Source organism: Rhododendron vialii, chromosome 10a (assembly GCF_030253575.1).
Source record: "Rhododendron vialii isolate Sample 1 chromosome 10a, ASM3025357v1".
In the NCBI taxonomy this organism is placed as follows: domain Eukaryota; kingdom Viridiplantae; phylum Streptophyta; class Magnoliopsida; order Ericales; family Ericaceae; genus Rhododendron; species Rhododendron vialii.
The window spans coordinates 28,927,119-28,947,698 of NC_080566.1; the positions used below are offsets into that span (position 1 = coordinate 28,927,119).

At 38.9% G+C, this 20,580-nt stretch overlaps 2 protein-coding genes and 1 non-coding gene across 3 annotated transcripts; 1 reads left to right on the plus strand and 2 right to left on the minus strand.

The window, feature by feature from the left end:
- Positions 1-312: 312 nt before the first annotated feature.
- On the minus strand, positions 313-9,140 carry LOC131303427 (autophagy-related protein 13b-like). The gene is made up of 4 exons (XM_058330292.1): positions 9,030-9,140; positions 7,173-8,592; positions 6,901-7,085; positions 313-867 (listed from the first exon to the last, which is right to left on the minus strand). Exons 2-4 carry the CDS (start codon positions 8,520-8,522, stop codon positions 495-497), a joined length of 1,908 nt encoding a protein of 635 aa, XP_058186275.1. The 5' UTR covers positions 8,523-8,592; positions 9,030-9,140; the 3' UTR covers positions 313-494.
- A 6,210-nt stretch (positions 9,141-15,350) lies between these two features.
- On the plus strand, positions 15,351-18,916 carry LOC131303428 (UDP-D-xylose:L-fucose alpha-1,3-D-xylosyltransferase MGP4-like). The gene is made up of 4 exons (XM_058330293.1): positions 15,351-16,180; positions 16,976-17,137; positions 17,445-17,660; positions 18,290-18,916. The coding sequence occupies exons 1-4, from the start codon at positions 15,698-15,700 to the stop codon at positions 18,494-18,496; spliced, it is 1,068 nt and encodes a 355-aa protein (XP_058186276.1). The 5' UTR covers positions 15,351-15,697; the 3' UTR covers positions 18,497-18,916.
- Positions 18,917-19,480: 564 nt separating this feature from the next.
- On the minus strand, positions 19,481-19,552 carry TRNAG-UCC (transfer RNA glycine (anticodon UCC)). Its single transcript has one exon. It is a non-coding gene; the product is annotated as a tRNA-Gly (tRNA).
- Positions 19,553-20,580: the final 1,028 nt, after the last annotated feature.

Below are 20,580 nucleotides of genomic sequence, written 5' to 3' on the forward strand. Positions count from 1 at the left end.
TTGTATATATACAATAATGAACAATCGGGACACAGTGAGTGCTTTATACATACAAGTCATATAGCTCAACCCAACATTTACCCTGGGTCGTATAAATAAACACAACTAGAGATATCTGTGTAATACATACGTATATACATGCACTAAATATACGTGCACTAAGATATTTTAGCAAAAAAGAGGAGACCGAATTCCGTAGTTTAAGCTGTGGCATGAATCTAAACTCCAAAACCAAAATGCTGTACATATCTCAATAGCATTTGTACCAACATGTGCTCAATACTACTAAAATCCTGTCAATCCAGTCCTTGATGAAAGACTCGTAAGCTGTGCGTGGATCATAGATTTATAAAGGGCAAGCAAACAATAAGGTAGCCGATTACAAGAAATAAAGCAAAGTAGCTAAATTATATTCCCTGGTTTTCAAATCATTTCAGTTTCCCTCGTTGAATCCCTCCACAAATCCACAATCCAAACACGGCCTTACAGCATCGTTATTTTGTCAGTATAATGGATCGCATGCCTTGCGTAGCCAACGAGTCTTTCGTATCCATATATCCCCTGAGCTCATCTAATGCATTGGCTGTTGTCTTGGGCAAAATATGCCCAGAAGATGCTACACTTACAGCAGCAGCAACACATTGAACCCTTGGCGGGTCAGATTTTATATTTTGCTCAGTTGAGGTTAGAGGCCTAGAGGATTCCGGCGAGTTAATAGAACTGGAGAAGTCAAGGCGGAGAGGTGGGGCCCTCTTCAACATGTGAAAAAGAGCAGCAACAGCAGCATCTTGGGTTTTTCTGACCTGAAACAATCCTCCAGGCTCAAGTGGCTCGCATGGATGTCCTTTCTGATCAAAAGATGCAGGTCTGATAGATGGAGAAAGAACACAAGTCAAAGTTTGCTCATGCACAAGAAGAAAGTATCAAATTCATCTGAACAATGATTCCCATTCAAGTTACATTGACACGGTCCAAATTACGGAAAAGGAGATCACAAACTCAAACTAAGGCGAAGTTACAGGTAAAGAACACATATAATAAAACTAAGGTGAAGTAAGTGAAAAGGAATAGATAAATTGTTTGCGTTGCATATTTAAGTTATCAGGTTTAGTATAAGAAAGTCATATGGAAGTAATTCACAGAGTGAGATCCACACTGCAATTGCCAAAAACCATCACTTACTTAGGGTAACCTATTCGAATTCAATAATTTGGACAAAAAAAGGTTCAACACTCTTGAAATGACGATGAAAATGTTTGTTGGATCTCCTTATTCAAGTTTTGGATCGTTAGAAAGCTACGTTAAATTTGTTGTTATAACGTTGTAGGCTCCTAGTATGCACATCAGTAATCAAACAGATATATCTTTGGAAAGAGAAGCACAATCCTCAGAATATGTACACACGTATTGCTTCTTTTCTTTTCTTTTTCAGGCAATTTTCTCCATTTCTATTTGTTTTTAGCATTAGAAACAACAAACAGGGTCACGGTACCGTTTACGACTCAAGAACTAGTCATTAGTGTTGGATCATTTCCTATTTCCAAAACATCAAATAGATTGCGACCGGTCTTTCTTGCATTTCTTTGCAAATAATATAACCCTTTACACACAAAGCATATGTCTACGTACTTTATGAAGCTTAAATTCCTTAATTTTTGGAAGGTTTGCCGATTAAATCAATTCACAAAATGAAAGCCAAGTCCTTTTTCATTTCTTGAATTATAGGAAACACTAGGGCAGCATATCAGTGAACTTTATATCTTTGAAGATAGTTAAGTCCCCCAAAAGTATCCATGTTCTGACCCATAATTCAAAAGAAGAAAAAGGTCGTAATCCGACAAATAACATAACCACAGAGAGGTAGGCTGTGTTACATGGACTCACATACATACAACATGGGCTACAGGCATGTGTCCAAGCACCAGACATCATAAACACCAATTACTAGGATATTAGGAGACTAAGGACAGATGGATACAGACACGCGGACACTACAGGGTCACAAGCACTGAAAAGAAGGGAATTCTCAAATGTATGATCCACCTTAGATCTCCCCCGTTACGTTAGGGTGACTCGAGAAAGCTTGAAAGGGAATTCCAAGAGCCCTTAAGCAGCCGAGGGGTTTCGTCTTTGAATAGTCACCATGTTCTTATTCAATTATTGTAATTATTGGCTTACCGATGGATGTCCCTATCTCTATGTGCCTGGCTCCATGACTACCATGTATTTTTATTAAAAAGAGGGAAGCGAACGTTTTCTAATTTTTAGAATGGATTTGATTTAATGGAAAGTTTTTTTTTTTTTTTTTTGTATCGGTGAACAAGAATTGGGGATCGGATGCGGGCAAACAGCAGTGCCCCCCGCTCCTTAGTTCTTCATCCTCTTCCTCCTGCAAACAAGTCCGATTTTTTTGGGAGAATCCCACACCCGTACCCGTATCATGTCGTGTAGACACGGGTACTTCCCCCAAAATGGAGGATCCGTGTAACGTAGAGTAACACTATGAAAATACAAACCACGAGTCACGGATAAAGTATTCAAGAACTAAACAACCAAGAAAATCTTGACTCTAGGCATTGAATTTTGACCTTTTAACGAGTACTTAAAGTGTCCTAGCATTGTCAGACTAAAAATATACAAAAAAAAAAAATGAAAACAAATTAGACATGTCCAACACGTGTCTGCAGCGTTTTGTGTCGGGTTGTGTCTGGGTCACATGCATGTCAGACACAAATAGGTGAGGTCAGTAGAAGTAAGGAGATATAGTATAATGTTTGATACGAGTACGGAGACACCCTTCAACATTTAAATACCACTAATGCTTTGGTGACCAGTACCACATTTTGGATACCATGTGATGTGTCACTATTGTATTGGTAGAATATGCCCCATTTATCATGTAGTGGCACATTTATCATGTAGTGGAACACATTTTACTAAAGCAATGATAACACCTCACATGGTACCCAAAATGTGGTACTCATACATGGTCACCGTAGCATTGCTCTTTAAATACATTGTGCATACGTTATATACTAACACAAGATATTGTGAAATACTCAACGTGTACTTGAAATTACATACCATTGGAGAAAATACGCATTTCCATCACCAAATATTTTCCAAAATACTCTACATATCATCAACATTTGAGACAGTTAAGAATTGAAGGTGGGAAAAGAATGGAAAATTTTTGGAGACATTACTGGGTTATTGGATACCACTCTCACTTTGACAGTGTTCTAAAAGTTGCTAGGCCGATTAATCGATGCCTAGAGATTAGTCGTTTTTTATTTTTTCAAATGTTCTCCACCCCCCCTCCCCAAGTTTTGAATAAGTAGAACAACTTAAGTACAACAAAACATTAGACATTAAACATTCATCCATCTATCATCCATTGAAATCGAACTTTTTAATATATACCATATAGAAACATCAAAACTAAGTAGCAAGTACTACCAAATAACTAGTCAATCCACAATGCAAAGTTCATTGTTCATAGTTCAAACCAAACGAAACCAAGTAGGGCCAAATAGCTAGTCAATTACAAAGTTAAATGCTCAAAGTTGAAAACCAAATTGAACCTACCGGTCAATTACTCAATCTTCTTCTCCATATCCCTCCAACACCCATAGGAGTAAATTACCTCCACAACTAAACCCCTTAAATTTCAAAAATCACATATTTAATCCTAATTAATCTTGCCTAGTCGTCTAATTCTCCGATTAATCCACCGAGCCACTTAGTCACCGCCTAGCCGCCAACTAATCCACCTAACCGCCTGATCCTGCCAAGCCGCCTTGCCGAATAGTTGCCGACCAATCCCGCCTAGCGGCTGACTAATACGCGCTGGCGCCTAATTCCATGCCTAGGCCCTTGGTCGAGGCGGTTGGGCACCGCCTAGCGCCTAGGCAGCAATCCAGGCCGATTTTTGGAACACTGCTGACCCTGAACAAATGGTCCTAACTGACCGGTTGGGCTTAAAACAGACTCTTTAAGCTTTAAAACGACAATTGGATTGCAAGAAACAGCTTCAGATGAGCCTAGAGCAAGCCTGCTAGGTAAGGGCTCAAAACAGAGGGAACCAGTGAAGCATGCTAGTGGGTATGGTCATTCACATTTCAGGCAACCCTCAAACTGGCCACCGTAGTGAGTCTGTCTGGCTACACCCCAGGATCGGCAATTGCGTGAAGTTTTGGGCTTAAACGCCAAGTGGCATGTTAGGACCAAACTTTTGACTTAGTAAGCGCTACTCCCTCCGAAACTCGTATGGAAAACACCCCAAGTCATTATTGACCCACTATGAATACCCATCATCCCCATTCGAAGCTATCCAAGTTGACAAAGGATTTCAAACCTCCACCCCAAAAGCTCCCAAAATTCTGCATTCTTACTCCAACATAACCAACATTATAGTCATGAATTATCATGCGTAGCACTAATGCAAAATCAAGCTGTTGCAGCATCATATTCTACATGTACAGCTCAAATCACCATGAGATTCCAAATCTAATTTGCTAAGCTACGTATGAGTCGTATGACTGCTTGTAACGAAAAATATCTCTCCTTTAAGTTTCTGTTTGCAACACCTAGAGATCCTCAGAAAATCTGTTCAGAACAAACAATAAACAAAAATGAGTTTGAAGCCAATAACAAAACCCATGGTGAACAAAGGTCTTTCTTCCATTCTAGCATAACTTTCTAGTTTAGGTGACTATCAAGCTAAACTCCAAGAATGATGAGTAGCATCAAAATGCGTATAGTGCTTTTCTTGTTACTTTCAAATGAGCTACACCACCTCATTACATAGTTGGACCTTTTCTCATAGACTCAATCAGCCAAATGATGTGATCGAGGAAAAAAGCTATAAAGCTGATACATCTCACTCTTCGACTGGGTCAATCAACTATAGGGGCCAATTGACCACTGAAAGAAGTTATATGTGAAGAAATTCCCAAGGCAAGAAAATATAGAAGAACATGTGCTGATTTCCGGATCATAAATGATGGAATATAGACAATATTACTATTTCAAATGCTATCCAAAGGAATTTATAATCAGTAAATTCTAGGCAATATTACTATTTCAAATGCTATCCAGTACTTCAAAGCAAATGCTGATTTCCGGATCATAAATGATGGAATATAGACAAAATCTTCCAAAGGAAACAGCAAAGAATTGAAACTCCGCCCCCATGTTGTCAAAGACTAAAACAGGAATGATCGAAAGATGCAAAACAATAAACAAACTCTTGAGAGGAAAAAAATCACTGAATGGGCTTGTAGTCGACTTCACTTCACCGCTTACATACTTATCACATCATTTTATCAGTTTTCTAACAAATTCTTATGCCAATTGACTCCTACAAGCATAGTGGATCAACAAAGGAAGGCAGATCGACAAAAATTTGGATTGGCAAGATTGTGAAACCACATGATGTTTTTTTAACTCTTTTACGCAATGATCAGCATGATGAGAGTCGAGAGATCAATAAATAAAAGGCAAAAGTATATAAACACCCTCTCAACTATCACTTTTTCCAACAGAGACCCCCTCACATTTAAAATCGCCCATACAGACCCCCTCAACTAACCTTCGTTGCTCAAGTGACACCCTTCCGTCTCAAAACCGTTTGTGATGAACCCCCTCATCCATAAATCAGATAAAAATACCCTTGTTGCATTACATACATACACCCCCTCTAACCCTTATTTTTCTCCCCTCTACAAACAGCCTCTAATCAAAACCCAAAACCAGCAAACAGATCTGAAACTTTGGTACATACATACATACATACATACATACATATATATATATATATATATGGGGCTGGTTCCACCCATAAAGTTTTTGACACTCTATCTCAACCATTAAAATCAATGATTGGATTAAAACTTCAAAGGACTGTACTCTCCTCTCCCCTCTCAATCACAAGTAATCTCTCCCTCTCCATCTAAACTATTCTTTCTCTATACCCTCACCGACTAACCACTGGTTTCGTCCCACTCCGACGACCTTCTTCTCTCTCTCTCTAAAGAACCCAAACAAGTTACCAAAAGGAGATGGGAAAAGCAACACAACAGCCGCCATAGCCGCCGCCGGCTGCCACCACCATTCTCCTCCACTTCTCTTCTCCCACACCTCTCTCCTTTCCCTCCTCTTTTTCCCTTCTCATTTCTTCTCAGTAAAAGAACCACTGCGGCACTTGCCACCGTCGCGCCACGATTTCTGCGCTATTTTTGGTGGAATCTAATCTTTTATGGATGAAATAAGTGATGATGCAATTTTAGGGTTATAAACAAAAGGTTCTCTTTAAAATGATTGATGTAAGGAAAAAAGAAATTGTATAAAACGAAAAAAACGATTAGAACGACTGATAGGATAAGGGTATAATATAAATGTTAGGGGGTCTCTGTGGAACAAAGCGATAGTTGAGGGGGTGTTTATGTATTTTTGCCTTATAAAAAAGGGTATCTTAGTCATTTCCTCCATTCCATTAATGGAGTTAACATTTTTTCGTTTCCAATCGTTGAGGGGGTCTGTATGGGCGATTTTAAATGTGAGGTGGTGTCCATAGAAAAAAGTGATAGTTGAGGGGGTGTTTATGTACTTTTGCCTAAATAAAATATGTCAAATAACTTCTGAAAAATGAAATTTAAAATGAATGGCATATGCTCTTTTGTGGCGCTTTCTTTTCTAATAAAATCTTTGCTGATCCAGAAAGTAGTATAAACGTTGTATGTTAGAACCTCATAGCCGCAAGCATGCATGCATGCAGAAAAGCAAAATATCACTAGAGTAGGGAAAACGAGAACATTTACGAAAACATAGGAAACATATGGAAGTGAATGTGACAGGTAAATCACAACCAATACCAAATCAACATATCACCAATATTACCTGCTACCTCTATCAACCATGTCAACATCATCCACAGCGAAGGGGCCAGAAAACTCAGAATCAGCAAAATCCTCCTGGAAAGACAACCTACTCGAGGTTCTGGAAATTGATTTCCGCAATGGGCTGTTGGATGATAACTTCAGCCCAAAACAGCTTCCACTTTCATTTTTCCTGAAGGAAAGCAGCTACAGCAACGAACAAAAAGCACTATCAAAATGAAATAAGGTAGGAAAATCCATAGCTCACCATATCAATAAGCCAGCTTAAGATACCTTCTCAACTGTTGACCTGTTCTGAGCCAGATCAGAACTTTTCTCTGTCTTGGAAGCACCAGGCCTTGTAACCTTCAGAGGAGGCGAAGGAGGCAAATTTTGATAAATGTTTGACAAAGGAGCACTACCAAGCTTAGATTCAGGTATGCTAACTGGAGCACTTTCAGACTGCAACAGAACCTTAGATACATGGCTACTGGGAATATAGGCAGGTGGCGACTGGGATGGAGAGGGTGTAAAAACAGAAGGCCAATACACATCGGTATTGCTACTGTTTTCATGAAGCTGAGGGGTATCCGGAAAATGAAGCAGCAAGTTTGTAGGAGGGATACAATGGGAACTTGGTTTAGAAACTGAAGCATGGGAATCGGAGTTTGTGGGTGAAGGAGGTGCCACTCTGTGAATATCATCACTCCAGCTATGATGCCTTCCAAAGGGAGAGGAAGACTGAGAACATCGAGGAATGGATGGGAACCTTTTTAACGGGCATGCCAATGGACTCCCAACATAATCCTGTATAAACTGTGGGGTTGTAGGTGTTGACGGTTCAGAATTCACATCAGAGAGGGAAGAATAATAGGACACGGAGAGACAAAGCCTACCACAAAAAGTTTCCACAGGCACAAACTCGAACTTCTGCATCTCTGACTCTTCTTGACGGGTGAATGGCTCAACAAAAGAGGACACCCGATGAGTTAGGTTAAATTTGAGAATTTGACCAGTTGAAATAAGGTTGCGAAAGAGTTTATAAGCAGGCAAAAGTCTAATCATATAATACAATAGCCTTAAAAGCAGTATTGATTTCTTATAAGACGTAGGCAAACTATTACCAGTTGACCTCTTGCTTCCAGAAGTACAATCTCTACCACTCTTTCCATTTTCATACTGCACTACCCATCTCTCTATAATTTTTTCAGTCTTCACCTCATGTCCGAATTCATTAACTTCTGAATTCCAAATATTCGAAAACTGCTCTTTTGCTGACAAATTTCTTACAATGCCCCTTCTAGGGGAACTACTCATTGGGTCCAGACCACTTCTTCCTTGCAGTAAAATAATGTCAATCACCATTGGTTCAAGATAACTTTCACGCCAAAAATCAATGTTCTCTAGAGCTGCTGGACAATCCCTCAGTGCTAAATTGAACCATTTATCCCTTGTTGTAACACTAGAAGACGATGATGAGGACGAAGAGGGGGACAATATCACTTGTTCTCCACTATAATTACGAGATGATACGTGGGGACACCTCGATTCAAGGATAATTTGCCTACTTTTTGCGAACAATTCAATGATTATCTGTTCCATTTTCGCGGGTTCTGACTGCGTATGACCATGAGAAGATGCCATACTCTTCGTCAATAACCAATCCCTAACAATGTACAATTGGAACCCTAAACTTTCACTTCAAAGCAATTCACTGCAACAAGAGAGACAGGATAATCAACGATCATCGATGACCGAAGTAAAAACTAAAACGTTAATCAGAATTCAGAACCCTGCAAATTAAAATTCCTCTTGAAACCAATTAGTGCAAAAGGAGAAACAGGGGATGATCCTTAGTACACTAATAATAAATGGCAATTCAAACCCTAAAATTGCAACACCAGAAACAGGGTGATCAAATATCATCCATGAAAAAAGTAAACTAGAATGTCAATTAGAACCCCAAAATTCCACTTCAAAACAAATCACTGCAAGAAGAGAATTTTGGAAAAAAAGTACTCAAGCAGTATCTTTCATCAACAAAATAAAACCAACAACTGAAAGTAGAGAACTAAAATACAAATGGATTTTATTGATAGATAATCCAAGAACAGTTGATGTAGCAAAACAAAAAAGAGAGAATGGACTCACTGTTAGCAGTTGCTTGCTTTGGAAGATATCGATAAGGGTTGACGAGGGTTGTCTCTGACTGTATATAATTCGTCTCTCTCTCTCTCTCTCTCTCTCTCTCTCTCTCTCTCTATATATATATATATATATATACACACAAATTATCAAGTGAGGGATCCCTCACTTTGTTAAAATGCGGGACTTTCATTTTCCGATCAAATTTTGAAAATCCGAACCGTTCAATGTGTGCAAAACGTGATTTTAAGGGTCCCCGCCAGAAATCAGCAAAAAAAATGATCGGGAAGGGCTTCATCCGAGCAGTTTTTTTTGAACCGTTATCATCAAAATTTGATCGGAAAATAGAGGTCCGCATTTTATTAAAATAAAGTAGTCCTTATAAGAAGGGGACTCTATATATATATATACTGTATAAAGTATTATATAGAGTATTATTCGTGTGTATTAAAAAAATGATTATTCGTGTATATTGACTTGTATATTGACTTTTCGGAAATTGAAGAAACCTAATAAATTGATGGGTAAGTTTGAAGAGTGTTGGGAAACATCAAACAGCAGATGATGGGAATCAGGTCCCGTTCCAAAAACCTTCTTAAAAAATAAGCAGTTTATTTTATATTTTTAAATTAAAAAATAATGTAAATAAAAAATAATTTTTTAATTATTTTTGCACCGTATTAAAGATCTTGATGAGATTTATTAAACAAGATCCATATTGGTAGAAAAATTATTTACGTAAACACATTATTTTTAAGCTTGAAATTATCTTCTTAAAAATTAGTACTTATTTTACTTTCCGAAACGGGGCCTTAGAAACTTTCAGAAACTTTACGGCTCCACATGGAGAGAGAGAAAGAGAGAGTTTTGTATTGAGGGAGAAGCGGGCGGGGGGGGGGCTGCCGCCCTCCGTTTGTAGGCCTACCCCGGTCTTGCTCCGATGATCTGAAGCGTTCACTTTGTAGACCTTGTCAAGTAAAACATTTATGCAAAAACTTAGCTTAATTAGATATCATTAAGTGCCTAATCGAAACCTTTTTATCTTGAAAAAAATGGATCCGAAACACTAGATCAAATCCATTATAATCCATGGACCGAGAGTTATATGGGCTCAGATCAGGCACTTAATGATATTCAATTAAGCTGATTTTTTGTATAGATATTCTACTCGACTAGCTCTACAAATTGAACGCTTCAGATCATTGGAGCGAAATCGGGGTGGGCTCACAAACGGAGCACAGCAGCACGCTGTTGTCCCAAGCGGGCAGCAGCCCCCCCGCTCCCTATGGAGGGACTGTGAGACTTTGCCTATGGCGCTTTGGAGGGGAGGAGACCTTTTCGGATGGGTTGAGATCCTCTGCATTCTATGAAAACCCCTCCTTTTGCACACCCGCCCTTAATAAAGAAAATTTTCTAATTATCATTTCTATTTCTATCTCCATGGATAAAAAAAAATCTTTCGCTCCCCGCTCATTATCTTAAAAACCTCTCCCAAACCCAAAATCATGAAATAGGCCCAATCGATATCTCTCTCTCCACTCATTATCTAAAACCCTCCTTCAAAACTCAAATCATAGAATAGACCCAATTGTCCCAATATATCCATTTGAGTTTTTTTTTATTCATTTTAGAGGATGAAAACCATTTAGTACTTGTTATGACTTCGAGTTGTGCCCATTCGATATATGGTAAAAAAATCACATTTTTTCCAACCCCGTGTATCAAACGGCCAAAATCCTTAGTGATAAATAAATATACTAGTTTTTTTTTTTGCCTTGTGTTTGATGCACACTAGCATTGTTTTCCTTTTATGCACAGAAAGACATATATCTGTTATAAATCCAAATTTGAAGTGTAAATAAAATAAATTCAAATTAATTTACAATTGTGAAAAACTAAGTTAAACAAATCAAATTTAAAACATAAACTAAAAAGTATAATAGGAAAATTATTATCTAACAAAACTAAAAACTTCTACTTCTCTCCATATTCACACCCCTTCCCCATGTTCTCTCACTCCCCCTTTTTTATGTTTCACCCTCTCTCTCAATTGTTTTTTTAAATTCAAATTTCAAAAATTTTAGGATTGGGGTTTTGGAAGCATGGGATCAATGGGAAGCACAACCACAGCTGTGTAGATTGAATCGTCAAATGCATCAATCATATATCTATCGTGAGATAAATGGGTTAAATGGGCTCCGATTAGATGTTGCAATTTTTTTTCCCATGTAACTAATTCGGAGATCATAGGAATTGATATTCAATCAACGTGATTTTTTGTGTGGTTGATGTTGTTGACAAGCCCTATCTCAAAATGGCCTTCGTTCCCGCTCTCAATCATCGTTCTGCGCTTGTGTTCTCAATCCTCGAGCTCACGAATTGTAATCGTTTGGGAGATTTATGAAATACGCTTTCACGCTTGTACTCTTGCACTCGTACCCGCATTATGTAACTTAGGTTTTGACCATTAAAGTGGATCTAGAGTCTAGACAGAGCACACAAACGAGCATAAGAATTAAGATGGTCTAGTCTGTTTCTTGGTATATAAGATTTGAAATTCCTGAATTTGAAATGAACAAAATGACTTCAGATTGATTTATTTTATTTTATGTTTTGTTACATTTTACTAACCCTTAGCCTTTAAAAATTAATGTTTCGTATCCTTGTATTTCAAAGGTTACTACTATTTGATTTTTTGTAAGCAAAATATTAGGGGGGGCGAGCATATATATATACTTTCATAAAAAATTTATTTTAAATTGTAGAATCATTTTCTTGCAATGACGACCACCCCCTACTGACTCTTCCATGACTCCATTGTGATTGATCTTAACACCTTTTACCCTCCCATTCGAAAGAAGAGTTCATGAGATGTGGAGTAGCAGAGAAAAGTGAAAACAGGCAAATGGGATTTTGATCTTAGGCTCCCTTTGGGGAGTCTTTAAAATCAAGCATTTTACCCTTTTTGATATATATATATATATATATATATATATATATATATATATATATATATATTTATATATTGGGTGTGGGGGGGTGGGGGTGGGTTTAAGAAAATCAAGCCAAAATTAGCTGGTTTTTCGGATCAAAGAAATGTTTGAAGTTTTCTTTTTCCCTAAAAATCTTCTTCTTCTTTTTTTCAGGGCAGAAAATGCTGGTCGGCTGAAACTAGCTTTTTGCTAGTCCAAACAAGGACTTGGATAATAAAAGTGTGACAGTGAAAGTTGGAGATGCGGGGTATCGATCCCGTACCTCTCGCATGCTAAGCGAGCGCTCTACCATCTGAGCTACATCCCCAATTTGATGCTAAACTTCACGTACGTCTTCATTTACCCTTAAAAGCTATAAGATAGAGCAGAGAAGGTCGATTTCTTCAATTTCTGCACACATAGATCAGCCCAGTCAACTTTACTTTTGAGTTTGCAATGCATTGGCCAAGTCCTTGAACCGTGTACAGAAGTGGGATGCAGCGGAAATAAGTACGTAGTACGTACTACTCTCTATCCAATTGCCGTAACAAGGCCATAGCTAGGTTGATTACGATTCGGGATAAGGTTGAGGAAATAAACCAACTCTATATAACCTACGACCGAATGTCGTTGCTCACATGCCAAGTTACCTACTAACTGCATCAGTTATTTGTCAGCTGAAACTATAACCTTAGAATATCAACTATGCGGTCCTTGTTCTTGCCATTGCCGCCTCTTCGTTTCGTTTTGATCTGTTTTCAGCATAAGTATCAACTGTGAAGCGGTTGTTTCCGGGAACTACAAAAATGGAAAAGAAATTAATACCTATAGCCAACATATGCTGCAAGATTTTGTGTGATGGGAACACATTTTTGGGGGAAGCTTTGATGATGGGGGCAAGAGCAGTACTACTGTTAACAATTGATGGATGTGCTGGTATATATATATATATAATATTCTTCAAGTAATTTTGTACCCTCAGAAAGTATTTGTTGAAGACAAACTAAAATCTTTTGAAACCAATTTGAATGGGTCAGTGTAGGTGCGGTCAAAATTATCAATCTTTGATCAAGGGAGACTATTTGACCCTCCAATTAGCAGCGGATGCGTGGTAGTATAGTCCGTGCGGAAAAGAGGTATCGGTCAAACCTTGACCTAAAGAGGGAGGTTTGACCGTCCAATTGGAAAAGGGGACGTGTATAAAAATGTAAGGAAAGACCCGCGGAAGGTGTAATTCCCGCAGAAGTCAACCTTCTCCGCAAAAAGGAAAAGTGAACCCCGAGACAACGTCAACAGCAGATGACCACAGGTGAAGTCCCGCGGATCGATGAAGTTTACCAATTACGAGGAAATACCTAATTAAAGAATCCCTAGAGTTTCATTCGGGCCACAAGGCAAGGTCCGGAAGGAGCTTGCGATGGGAACGTGATCGCCGCAGGTCGCGACCTTGCTCCAATGGGAATAGGGGAGTTTCTTGTGGCTTTGGATGGAGGCCGCGTCGCGGAGAATCGAGTCCTCCCGCAGAAAAGAGTCCGCGGGAGGACGAGTTTCTCCAAGACCCAAAGGTAGGGACACGTGTTGGGGTTTCATAGGAGCGTAGTCCTAGGCCTGACCTGGGCCCAAGTGCCCTAGAAATACCCCTGACATTCCCACTGATTAGACAGAGCTGACTTTTTCTAGAAAAAGAGTGTGAGCACTGAATTTGAAGAAGGAGAACATTCTTCCTCAAGAGAGAATGTGACCTCACACGCTCAATCTAGGAAAGGCCAGATGTCGACCCCGCGGAAGGAAACAAGAGACACGCTGCCTTTGTCTCTCTCGTACCTCTTGCTTCTTCCCTCACCTCACAAGATTATTTCCTCTTTTCCCCTCTCTAATCATCTACCAATCGCACATCTCTAGCTTATACGTACTCATACATAAGCAATCACCCACAGAAACCCACAACCTACGGTCAACATGCCAAATGCTTCCCGGAACGAAAATGGTTATATCAGCAAAACAAGAAAACCCATATGTGCACACGAAACACTCGGTTAATTTTGGCAATTTAACATGCTAAAAAGAATGGGTTGAAATGTTGATTACTGTCTATCCAAACATTTTGATATATTTGGTTCAGTTTACTTGCATATCGATGCCATACAGTATTTGTTTGCTTAAGGGTTAATTAGAGAAATTGCTGCCTTTTTCTTTCTCTGCCCATATGATCAGTTCTTATGCCCCTTCTTTCTTTCAGGTTTGTCAAGTTACTTTCTTTTGCTCGGGCATTTTCAATGGATGTTGCAATTTTCGTTTGCGGCAATAAAAGAAACAACATGCATGGTTGCTGATTTTAGGATTTGGCATATACTATGCTCATTACCAGTTGTTTCTTATCGTACCACATATTCCATTTGTTCGAGTGACGATATTCTTAAAACACCATTCTTGATTGTACGAGAATTTTTAAAGAAACTCTTGGGTTGCCGTTTATTCCATTTTTAAATGAACTTTTAGCTGATGTATTTCTTCAAAGTTCGTGTTTTGTGGACTTTAGCCTGTTGAGTTATTAGTTGGTTTTAGGGGTGTCAAACATGTCGTGTTGTGCCTGCCCGTTTACTTTATTGTACTGTGCCTGTCTGTTTACTTTATCATGCTGTGCCCTTTTTTTAATCATGTCGTACTCATGTAGTCGAAAAGGGCCAAAAAAAACTACGAAAAGTATAAAATATTTATAAACACAAAAAATGTAAAATGTTATCTTATAAATTAATATTTTTTTGGTATTAAAATTAGTATTTGGTGTTCCATGTCCTTTTGTGCCCGTCCATGTCGTACCATGCCAGACCCACTTTCGTGCCGTGCCCGTCCAGAATCGTGCCATGCCCATTCTGTGTCATATTTAAACATGTTGTGCCCGTAACGTGCAAGCCTGACCCGTCTGACACTTGTAGTTGGCTCAAAGGACTTGTTTAGATGGGGGCTACTGAAGGGGTATAAGTAATACCCCCTCTTAGGACTGTGGGCCTATGGTTAAGTTATGGTTTGGGAACACATTTTGCCACGTATTAGCTAAGCTCTGGATTCTCTTGTACTCCCGAATATCTCCGGCGGAAAAATTATTTATGGGGAGATTCTGGGGTATTATTACACAATACCCCAAAATACCCCCGAATAATACTACATCTCTCTTTTATTTCAACTACAAAACAATCTTATCCCTATTTTATCCATAATTCAAATTAAATATTATTTAATCTCCTGTCACATTAATATAGGCTCACCCTCTTACATAATACCCAATACTTTCTTATTTCATTCATAACTAATACCTCAAATCCATATCCCGCATCCGAACGGGCCTAAAGTCTCAAACAGGCGCGCTGCCTAGTTTGGCTGAACATTCTGGCGCTCGTTTAGCTTCAGAAATTATAAAAACAACTCCATCAGATCCGACCAGTGCCCCTCGAGAAAAAAATTTCTCTCCTCTCGATCTAAATCCAGCAGTAGTCAAGATTCGATCAGCTCATAGCCTCATACCAGTAGTAATATCCTAAACGTCACCGACATAATCAAAAATCACGCCATCCCACCGAGATCTGCAAAAGAACCCAGATTTCTCACGCTTCATCGCTCGCAACCGCCATTATTTGAGCTCAATTTCGAATACGAAACATACCCATGTAGCAGATGTTCACGTATATACACCTGTAAGCTGCAATGTCGTACTTTCTCCATCAACGATCCCTCCACAACATTCTCTCAAACCCTAACCCTACATCCCCCAATGATTCTCCCACTGACCCCCCCAAATCCACCTCCATTTTCAGCAAAACCACCCTCTTACTCCTCTTATCCCTCCTCGTGATCCTGGGCGTCTTCGCCCCCTGGATCGGCACGCCTCAATCTCTCTTCACCGCCTCTCGATCCTCCCAATCCAGGTGGAAGGACTACACGCTGGCCGAGGCGGCGGCCAACGTGGCCAAGAACGGCACCGTCATTGTGTGTGCCGTGAGCCAGCCCTACTTGCCGTTTCTGAATAATTGGTTGATTAGCATTGTGAGGCAGAGGCGTCACGAGCAGGTTCTGGTGATTGCTGAGGACTATGCTACGCTTTATGAGGTTAATGGGAAGTGGCCTGGCCATGCTGTGCTTGTTCCTCCGGCTCCGGACGCGCAGACTGCGCATAAGTTTGGATCTCAGGTACTTTTGGGTTCCGTAGTGTCTTGCATATTTCAGTGAAAATGTGATTAGTTTAAAGTTTGTTTCTTGCGATGTGTGTACTCTTTGATGTTTGTTTTGGGTTTTTCAAAATTGGGGTTAGTTGAATTTAGTTGGAAGTAAATTTGTATGATGATTAATTTCATCCGTAGAAGTGGTATGAAATTATTCAAACCTGTGTGGAAATTATAAGTGAACCCATTGAGCTGAAATTCCTAGAACCACCACTGTTGGTGGGTGGGTACGAGTGGCGTAATTGGCTGTTTCGATTCTGTCATGGAAAGCCTATCATCATATGGACCACTTTGCATTCACATTATGCCTCCTGTTCTTGGGGTAGACTTTTGCAGTAGCAATGTTGAATTTTGAGCACTGTCTTTGAGTTGATGCTTTAGCAGTTCCCCTTTTATTTAGTTGAGTAAGATAAGACTCCATGTCATATTTAAGGAAGAATCTATGCAGGAAATGGCATTTGAAAGGCCTATTATTTTAAGTCTTGAAGAGAGAAGGTATTTTGCTTTCACCATTTGCCAAAAATGTGATAGGGGTCTCTTTGCCACTAGTCCTTACTAATTAGATAACGAGGTGTGGTTGGTTGTAAACCTGAACAACTCATAAAGTTTTCGGCCAGACTGAAGGGAGCATTTATTCTCTGATCAAACAGAACCTCGGAGTAGTACTCTAGCTCTTTCCTACATTTTGTTATTCTTCAACTAACTTCGTCGACCACCTTGATAGAGGCTTCTCATAATGACCTTGGTCACTTTCATTTTACAGGGATTCTTCAATTTTACTTCCCGAAGACCACGCCACCTACTGCAAATATTGGAGCTTGGATATAATGTTATGTACAATGATGTTGATATGGTCTGGTTAGCAGATCCATTTTCGTATCTGCAAGGGAAGCATGATGTGTACTTCACAGATGACATGGCTGCAGTACGTTTGCTCACTTTACCTTCTAGTATTTTATATGTGTTAGTACATCATACCTAAGCAGGGATGGACTGTGCTGGGGCAATATGCTATCAAAACCTAAACATCCCACATAAACTCTGCAGCATAAACCCTCATTAGTCTTCATACAAAATTATTTGGATACCCACTTCTCGTTTCTGGTCCTTTTACCTGTGTACGTGTAACTGCTGCTATGGCTTCATTCTAAGAAGTAGTTCTCTTCTCCAATACGCATGCATGACTGCTATTAACGATCACCGGTCTTTTTCTTCCTCTTTGTGAAAACCAGGTGAAACCTTTGAACCATTCTCATGATTTGCCACCTCCAGGGAAAAAGGGCCGGACTTACATTTGCAGTTGCATGATTTACTTGCGCCCATCTAGTGGAGCTAAACTGGTTCTGAAGAAGTGGATCGAAGAACTTCAAGCTCAGCCATGGTCTCGAGCAAAGAAGTCAAATGATCAGCCTGCTTTTAACTGGGCATTAAACAAAACTGCAGGACAGGTGTGTTGCAACTTGCATTGGCCTTGTTATAATATTGCTTCTATGTTCTGTAAACCAAGTAATCTTCTTTTTTCTATGGTTTTTAGTTACCTTACAGGACATAGTTAAGAGCACAATTTAGAACACCCATTAGAAATCTGCTTCAGCGGCCACCAAGATACCAATTATGGAATTAACACATTTAACCTCAATGTGGAGGTCTTGTCTGTCATCTACCAAGTACTAGACTAAAAACTGATAGTTGTTTTTACTCGTTTCATAAGGAAAGAAAAAAACGTGGTCTAAGGAAGATGCAACACTCACTCTTCTGACTCTTCTTTTTCCTGCTATGTTCATCCTTGTCTCCTTTTTTAATCATTAGTTCTTCCACCCGTGGATTGTTAGGATAAGTATATCATTGGCAGTTCGTACCTTATTCTTGAGAATGCACCATATATTGTTTAAGCACTCAAACAATTGTGTTGAAGGTGCAGAGTAGAATAGTCATTTATGGGATTTGTATGTTGTTGAACGGTTGAGCTACACTGATGCACCTATTATATATATTATGGGTATAATTGGATTCTTTTTTTCACCCTTTGAGCATGATCCTAACGAGTAGCTTCTCATAAATGTCTTCTTTGTTGCAGGTTGATCTGTATCTGCTCCCACAGGCAGCATTCCCTACGGGAGGGTTATACTTCAAGAATCAGACATGGGTTCAGGAAACTAAGGGAATGCATGCTATCATTCATAATAACTATATAACAGGTTTTGATAAGAAAATCAAGCGCTTCCATGATTTCGGCCTCTGGTTAGTGGACGAACATGCAAAGGAGTCCCCCCTTGGCAGATGATAGTGAGTCAGAAAGAACACTTCATCAAATGGATAAGATGAAGAGGCCCTCAAACACCATTGCCCTTCCAATTCTGTTGACCTCATTTTATGCCCATTGGTTTTTTGGAGTTACCATCCAGTGGCAGCTGATCAAACTCTTCATTTCCGATCATTTCCACCTGTATGAAGCACATGGAATCACCCATTCCTAACCTGCTTGCAATTTGCCTCTTTAGATTCTGATGTGCATTTAATTAAGCAAGAGAAATTATTTTTCCAGCATAGTTTTCTGATGTTAAACCAGTCCATGTAGAAACTAGTTTTTATGTTCATTTTGTATTTCAGAACAGCTTTAGCATTCATTTTAATTCGCCATTTTTCCCCGTTGTATGTTCATGAGATACTACAGATTTATGAATGTCTTATATGTTTTGAACTACACTTCATGTCCAAGTACTTGCTAAACCCTACTCGCGTTATAGTTGCACTAACTAGAGGGAATCATGATTCCTGTCCACAGTCCTGGGACATCCCAAAGCGAACGGGGTAAGGAAGTGTATTGCAAATGCTGGTTATATGTTTGATTGGTTGTAATCGAATCCACTGTTTCAGTTGTAGAACAAACTGGATTCCAATGCCCCACAAGTAGAGTAATTATTTTGTTGTACCCAATTTTTAGGGGCTTGTTCATTTGGGATACTCAAAATCTATGCGCACGGTTTCCAATAAATTTTCTCTATTTATCTTTCTCCACTCATTACACTTTAAAATCTCCCTCAAAATCCAAACCGAACAAGCCCCAATGATTTGCAGAAGACAAAAAACTGAATATTGATTATACTCTATTTAATATTAACTCACTTGTCTAGAGACTGCCAAAGTAAAATGCTTCAGCTACTTCCTTCTTTTTATCAATCTCAGAGAGAGAGAGAGAGAGGGGTAGACATTTTTAGTGATTCCAAAGCTCTAAAGCCAAAACCAGAGAAAATGGGGCAAAAACTCATGCGTCTGCCGGGAGTCGAACCCGGGTCTATTGCTTGGAAGGCAATTATCCTAACCGTTGGACTACAAACGCTCATGTTTGAGGAAGCGTCAGAACATCATATATTAGACATAAGTCGAAACCACCCTCACAAATTAGTGAACGATCTGGATTGCTGGGCTTAGGTAGTTAGGTTGCATTCTTTGGAAACTTTTTTTCCCTTCTTCGTTTTGTTTTTTCTTTTCTTCTTTTTAAATTTTTATTAGATTTGTGTTATAGTTTTTGGATTAATAATTCATGAGAGGAGTTTTAAAAGTAAAAAATTATGACAGAAAGAAAAAAATATTAACAATTAACCCTAAAAATACAGCAAAAAAAGTTAAGAGAAATAAAATTACCAAAAAAGGTTTTAGACAATTTTTTTTACAAGAATAGTACAACCTTACTCCGGCTTGTTTTGGCTTAAAAAGTGAAGTGATTAATTTTTATCTTTATTCAACATTTTTCGTATCCGTTAGTTTTGCATTAAATTTGGGAAATGATTTCTACACTTCCCTTTTTATAACTACACTCCCTTTTTTTAATTTTAGTGTTGAAAGTGTATGTATTTTTTTTTAAAAAGACAAAAAAAAGAGTGTGGATATCAAAAAAATGAGTAGAAATCGATTCCCTTAGAGCATGTTTACTAGCATAGGTAAACTACCGTTATAGCTATTTTAGCTCACCAAAGTGAGAAATGTTCAGCTGCATAGGTAAACAATAAGGTAAAATTCTTTTGTCTACCTGTTTACACCCGTTTTTGGCTCCCAATCCTGAGCAAGCATTGGAAGGCCATTTAATTATCTTTTAATTAAATTGGGCCAAAGAATAGAGATGAATTGGGTTAAAATCAATGGGCCAAACAAATGTTGCCTGGGCCCAATTAATTTTAGTTTGGTTTGGGCTCGGGTTTGGAGGTTTTTAGCCAATTTGTAAAAGAGTTCGGCTGGCCCAATTGTTAATATGGGCTAAATATGTTAATAGGCTATTTAATTTAATTAAATGGCCATTACTTAAGTGGCTTATGAAAAGTGTGAAGAAAAAAAGAAAACTGTTACCTGTTGAAAGCTTGATTCTTTCCC

What these genes read in the sequence shown, in the direction of transcription:
- LOC131303427 (XM_058330292.1), bottom strand. Translation starts at nt 8,522, where the DNA reads ATGGCATCTTCTCATGGTCATACGCAGTCAGAACCCGCGAAAATGGAA. An exon ending in ACAGGTCAACAGTTGAGAAG is followed by an intron (nt 7,086 to 7,172) that starts GTATCTTAAGCT and finishes TCGTTGCTGTAG; the next exon opens with CTGCTTTCCTTCAGGAAAAA. An exon ending in ATGGTTGATAGAGGTAGCAG is followed by an intron (nt 868 to 6,900) that starts GTAATATTGGTG and finishes TCCATCTATCAG; the next exon opens with ACCTGCATCTTTTGATCAGA.
- LOC131303428 (XM_058330293.1), top strand. Translation starts at nt 15,698, where the DNA reads ATGTCGTACTTTCTCCATCAACGATCCCTCCACAACATTCTCTCAAAC. An exon ending in TCACAGATGACATGGCTGCA is followed by an intron (nt 17,138 to 17,444) that starts GTACGTTTGCTC and finishes TGTGAAAACCAG; the next exon opens with GTGAAACCTTTGAACCATTC. An exon ending in TAAACAAAACTGCAGGACAG is followed by an intron (nt 17,661 to 18,289) that starts GTGTGTTGCAAC and finishes TCTTTGTTGCAG; the next exon opens with GTTGATCTGTATCTGCTCCC.